General features: G+C 53.3%; 1 protein-coding gene across 3 annotated transcripts in view; it reads left to right on the plus strand.

The window, feature by feature from the left end:
• Positions 1–5,761, plus strand: part of LOC134340539 (coatomer subunit zeta-1-like) — a 106,131-nt gene extending 100,370 nt beyond the window's left edge. For 2 of the 3 annotated variants that reach the window (XM_063037900.1, XM_063037898.1), the window contains exon 9: positions 5,241–5,760. In XM_063037900.1, coding sequence (XP_062893970.1) covers positions 5,241–5,288 — 48 coding nt within the window. In that variant the 3' untranslated portion in view covers positions 5,289–5,760. Of the gene's footprint in view, positions 1–5,240 lie in introns of all 3 variants that reach the window. The other variant, XR_010016578.1, reaches the window with a different exon arrangement.
• Positions 5,762–6,157: the final 396 nt, after the last annotated feature.

The following is a 6,157-nucleotide window of genomic DNA, read 5'->3' on the forward strand; positions in this document are numbered from 1 at the left end:
GCTGTTCCTGAATCATTGAGTGTGTGTCTTCAGGCTCCTGTACCTCCTCCCTGATGGCAGAGGGGAAGAAGCTGTTCCTGAATCGTTGAGTGTGTGTCTTCAGGCTCCTGTACCTCCTCCCTGATGGCAGAGGAGGAGAAGCTGTTCCTGAATCGTTGAGTGTGTGTACTTTCTCCCTGATGGTAGCAATGTGAGGAGGACATGTCCTGGGGGGTGGGGAGGCCGGTGCCCATGATGGAGCTGACTGAGTTCACAACTGTCTGCAGCTTTTTCCGATTCTGTGCAGTGACCCTCCCATACCAGACGGTGATGCAGCCAGTCAGAAAGCTCTCCTCGGTACATCTGTAGAAATTTGCCACTGTCTTTGGTGACGTAACAAATCTCCCCAAGCTCCCAATGAAATATGGCCGCTGTCGAGCCTCCTCTGTATTTAAGGAGGCCTCTGGTGTGTTGGCTTTCATCCGTCATGGGATTGAGTTCAAGAGCCGAGAGGTAATGTTGCAGCTATATAGGACCCTGGTCAGACCCCACTTGGAGTACTGTGCTTAGATCTGGTCGCCTCACTACAGGAAGGATGTGGAAACCATAGAAAGATTTACAAGGATGTTGCCTGGATTGGGGAGCATGCCTTATGAGAATAGGTTGAGTGAACTCGGCCTTTTCTCCTTGGAGCAACAGAGGATGAGAGGTGACCTGACAGAGGTGTATAAGATGATGAGAGGCATTGATCGTGTGGATAGTCAGAGGCTTTTACCCAGGGCTGAAATGGCTAACAGGAGAGGGCAGAGTTTTAAGCTGCTTGGAAGTAGGTACAGAGGAGATGTCAGGGGTAACTTTTTGACGCAGAGGGTGGTGAGTGTGTGGAATGGGCTGCTGGCGACGGTGGTGGAGACGGATACAATAGGGTCTTTTAAGAGCCTCTTAGATAGGTACAGGGGGCTTAGAGAAACAGAGGGCTGTGTGGCAGAGAAATTCTAGGCTGCTTCCAGAGTAGGTTACATGGTCAGCACAACATTGTGGGCCGAAGGGCCTGTAATGTGCTGTAGATTTCTGTGTTTCTCTGTATTGCTTCAATATGTTGGGCCCAGGATACATCCTCAGAGATGTTGGCACCCGGAGACTTGAAGCCACTTACCCTCTCAGGCACTGATTCCCTTGATGAGGACTGGTGTGCTTTTCTTGGCCTTCCCCCGACTGAATTCCAGTTCCGTTCTCCCAGTAACGCGCACCAGTGTCGGAAAGGCCGCTGTGGATGCCAGTCCACAATATTTAGGCTTGGGGTACCTGTTCTACCACTTAATGATACCCTGCCTTGGAAGAGACTTTATTCGATATCCGTACCTTTGCAAGGATTAAGCAGCAAAGTTTGGGAGACAAACTGCACCTTCGAACAGTTGTTGCTTGCTGCCGTTGGAGAGGTCCTAGAGGTGAATAAACCCAGGAAAGAAAGGGTTAATGTATGGTGGACCTGGGCCTGTACTGAATGGAGTTTAGAAGAATGACGGGAAAATCTCTTTGAAACGATTAAAAGGTCTACATAGAGTGGGTGTGGAGAGGATGTTTCCTATAGTGGGGGAGTCTAGGACCAGAGGACACAGATAGAGTGGATGTGGAGAGGATGTTCCCTATAGTGGGGGAGTCTAGGACCAGAGGACACAGATAGAGTGGATGTGGAGAGGATGTTTCCTACAGTGGGGGAGTCTAGGACCAGAAGATACAGATAGAGTGGATGTAGAGAGGATGTTTCCTATAGTGGGGGAGTCTAGGACCAGAGGACACAGATAGAGTGGATGTGGAGAGGATGTTTCCTATAGTGGGGGAGTCTAGGACCAGAGGACACAGATAGAGTGGATGTGGAGAGGATGTTTCCTATAGTGGGGGAGTCTAGGACCAGAGGGCACAGATAGAGTGGATGTGGAGAGGATGTTTCCTATAGTGGGGGAGTCTAGGACCAGAGGACACAGATAGAGTGGATGTGGAGAGGATGTTCCCTATAGTGGGGGAGTCTAGGACCAGAGGACACAGATAGAGTGGATGTGGAGAGGATGTTTCCTACAGTGGGGGAGTCTAGGACCAGAAGATACAGATAGAGTGGATGTAGAGAGGATGTTTCCTATAGTGGGGGAGTCTAGGACCAGAGGACACAGATAGAGTGGATGTGGAGAGGATGTTTCCTATAGTGGGGGAGTCTAGGACCAGAGGACACAGATAGAGTGGATGTGGAGAGGATGTTTCCTATAGTGGGGGAGTCTAGGACCAGAGGGCACAGATAGAGTGGATGTGGAGAGGATGTTTCCTATAGTGGGGGAGTCTAGGACCAGAGGACACAGATAGAGTGGATGTGGAGAGGATATTTCCTACAGTGGGGGAGTCTAGGACCAGAAGACACAGATAGAGTGGATGTAGAGAGGATGTTTCCTATAGTGGGGGAGTCTAGGACCAGAGGACACAGATAGAGTGGATGTGGAGAGGATGTTTCCTATAGTGGGGGAGTCTAGGACCAGAGGACACAGATAGAGTGGATGTGGAGAGGATGTTTCCTATAGTGGGGGAGTCTAGGACCAGAGGGCACAGATAGAGTGGATGTGGAGAGGATGTTTCCTATAGTGGGGGAGTCTAGGACCAGAGGACACAGATAGAGTGGATGTGGAGAGGATGTTTCCTACAGTGGGGGAGTCTAGGACCAGAAGACACAGATAGAGTGGATGTAGAGAGGATGTTTCCTATAGTGGGGGAGTCTAGGACCAGAGGACACAGATAGAGTGGATGTGGAGAGGATGTTTCCTATAGTGGGGGGAGTCTAGGACCAGAGGACACAGATAGAGTGGATGTGGAGAGGATGTTTCCTATAGTGGGGGAGTCTAGGACCAGAGGGCACAGATAGAGTGGATGTGGAGAGGATGTTTCCTCTAGTGGGGGAGTCTAGGACCGGAGGACACAGATAGAGTGGATGTGGAGAGGATGTTTCCTATAGTGGGGGAGTCTAGGACCAGAGGACACAGATAGAGTGGATGTGGAGAGGATGTTTCCTATAGTGGGGGAGTCTAGGACCAGAGGACACAGATAGAGTGGATGTGGAGAGGATGTTTCCTATAGTGGGGGAGTCTAGGACCAGAGGACACAGATAGAGTGGATGTGGAGAGGATGTTTCCTATAGTGGGAGAGTCTAGGGCTGGAGTGGATGTGGAGAGGGTGGAGAGGATGTTTCGGATGGTGGACAGTCAGGAAAGGGGAAGCCATTGCAGATTACCCCTGTGGCCGTTCCCCTCAGTAACACTTGAACCCAAGGGTGGGGTGGGGGAGCGGCCAGTGTCCTTGTGGACGTGTTTGTTGAACTGTTGGGGGCGGTTTGTCTTCCCGTTGGAGCACAGCTGGTGCGCTGAGAGTAGGTCCAGGGTTCATGGTATGTTCCCTGTGTGAGATGTGGGAACTCCGGGAGACCTGCAGTCTCCCTGATAACCACCCCTACACAAAGTGCAACGAGCTTGAGATACGCGCTTGGGGGCGGGGGCTGCAGCTGAATTACCTTCGGCAGATATGGGAGGATGAGGAGGCGGGACGTAAGGAGGTACAGGAGGTACTCATCCCTAAATTGCAGGAGACAGGTATAATACTGCGTAGAAGTCTTTGGCACATACTTATACGCAGCTGCGGAGAGCGAGTTTGTAAATCTGGCGGGAGCAATGGATGTTGGGAATGGCGAGGGACAGGTGGCAGGGAAGGAGTGCCAGGAGTCGGGTTAAGACACACCCAGCCCTGAGACACCAGGCAAGGCCATGTGATTCCAAACAATTGGTCGCAGACATAGAAAACCTACAGCACAATACAGGCCCTTCAGCCCACAAAGCTGTGCGGTACATGTCCTTGCCTGAGAAGTTACCTAGGCTTACCTGTAGCCCTCTATTTTTCTAAGCTCCATGTACCTGTCCAGGAGTCTCTTAAAAGACCCTATCGTATCCACCTCCACCACCACTGCCGGCAGCCCATTCCACGCACTCACCACTCTCTGTGTAAAAAAACTTACCCCTGACATCTCCTCTGTACCTACTCCCCAACAGCTTAAAACTGTATTCTCTCAATGCTAGCCATTTCAGCCCTGGGGAAAAAGCCTCTGACTATCCACACGATCAATGCCTCTCATCATCTTATACACCTCTATCAGGTCACCTCTCGTCCTCCGTCGCTCGAAGGAGAAAAGACTGAGTTCACTTAACCTGTTCTCATAAGGCATGCTCCCCAATCCAGGCAACATCCTTGTAAATCTCCTCTGCACCCTTTCTATGGTTTCCACGTCCTTCCTGTAGTGAGGTGACCAGAACTGAGCACAGTACTCCAAGCGGTGTCTGACCAGGGTCCTATATGGCTGCAACATTACCTCTCGGCTCCTAAACCACGACTGATGAAGGCCAATACACTGTACGCCTTCTTAACCACAGAGTCAACCAACGCTGCAGTTTTGAGCGTCCTATGGACTCGGACCCCAAGATCCCTCTGATCCTCCACACTGCCAGGAGCCTTACCATTAATACTATATTCTGCCATCATATTTGACCTACCAAAATGAACCACCTCACACTTATCTGGGTTGAACTCCATCTGCCACTTCTCAGCCCAGTTTTGCATCCTATCGATGTCCCGCTGTGACCTCTGACAGCCCTCCACACTATCCACAACACACCCAACCTTTTGTCTGAGGTGATTGGAGGGATGTGCAGGGGGAATGTCAGGACTAAGTTATTTCACACGCACAGGGGTGAGTGGGTTGCACCCCTCCGCCAGGGCTGGTACATTTGGGGCATTTAAGAAACAATGGGGGGGAGGAGGGGGTGTGTTATGTGGGAGGGAAGGGTTAGATTGACCTTGGGGTAGGCTAAAGGGTCGGAACGGGATTGTGGGCCGAAGGGCCTGTTGTGGAGTGAGACCGCGGCGGCTGGCGCAATGCTTAACAGGGCCGGCTGTCAGGGTTCATTTCCCGCCGCGGCCCGCGAGGTGTTTGGACGCTCTCCCAGTGACTGGGTGGGTTCCCAAAAGGGTTCGGGGTTAGTAGGTTGTGGGTTTGCTGTGTTGGTGGGCGGGAACCCTGCCGACGACTGTGGGCTGACCCCTCCCACCGCCGGGACGACCCCGGACTGTGTCCGTCATTGACTCAAATGATGCATCGACGTCTCTGGGACAAGTAGAGCTGACCTTTGTGTGTGTGTCTCTCTCTCTCTCTCTCTCTCTCTCTCATGCTGTCCTAGGTCTTGCAGTCAGCAAAGGAACAGATCAAGTGGTCCTTGTTGAAGTAAACTTGGAATCCCCCCACCCCACCCACCCCACCCCTGCCACCCACCCACCCACCTTCCTCTCGCCTGCTCTTCCCGTCCGTCGAAGTCCACGCCACGGCTGGGACCCGCCAAGGGTGACATACGTCCCGGGGATGAAGACGAGAGGCGATCACTATCCGCCAGGGCCAACCCGCGTTGCAATTCCGCTGCCCCCCCCAACCCTCCACCCCGCGAGCTCGGGGGTGTCTCGGAGCAGCTCGCTGAGGGGCTGGTTCTGCCCCCGCCGTGCGTAGCCCGCTGCGAGAGACTCCCGTTACGCACGGGGTTGGGGGGGTGGCGGGGTCGCAAATCCAGAGCAATTGCGCACAAGATGCCGGGAGAAACCCAGCAGGCCGGTCGGCAGCCGTGGCGAGGGGAAAACGAGTCGACGTTTCAGGGCCGAGACCCCTCGTCGGGACTGGGAAGGAAGTCGTGCGGGGGGGGGGGGGGGGAGAGACCAGAATGAGAAGGAGCCGGGGGCGGGAGTGGGGAACGGGAAGGAGGCAAGCGGGGAAATGTTAGGTGGCATTCGGATAAGGGCAAAGTCGACGTCCGGCCGGGAGCCAGAGGACCACGAGACACAGGAGCAGAATTGGGCCGTTCAGCCCATCAATTCTGCTCCGCCGTTCCATCAGGGCCGATTTACTATCCCTCTCAACCCCACCCCCCATTCTCCTGCCTTCTCCCCGTAACCTTTGACACCCGGACGAATCAAGGCCGATCAATCTCCGCTTTAAATTGTTTTGGCCTCCGCGGCTGTCTGTGGCAAAGAATTCCACATTCATTCCTCTGGCTAAAGAACTTCCTTCTTATCTCTGTTCTAAAGGGGCGCCCCTCTATTCTGAGGCTGT

Source organism: Mobula hypostoma, chromosome X1, assembly GCF_963921235.1.
Source record: "Mobula hypostoma chromosome X1, sMobHyp1.1, whole genome shotgun sequence".
Lineage (NCBI taxonomy): Eukaryota > Metazoa > Chordata > Chondrichthyes > Myliobatiformes > Myliobatidae > Mobula > Mobula hypostoma.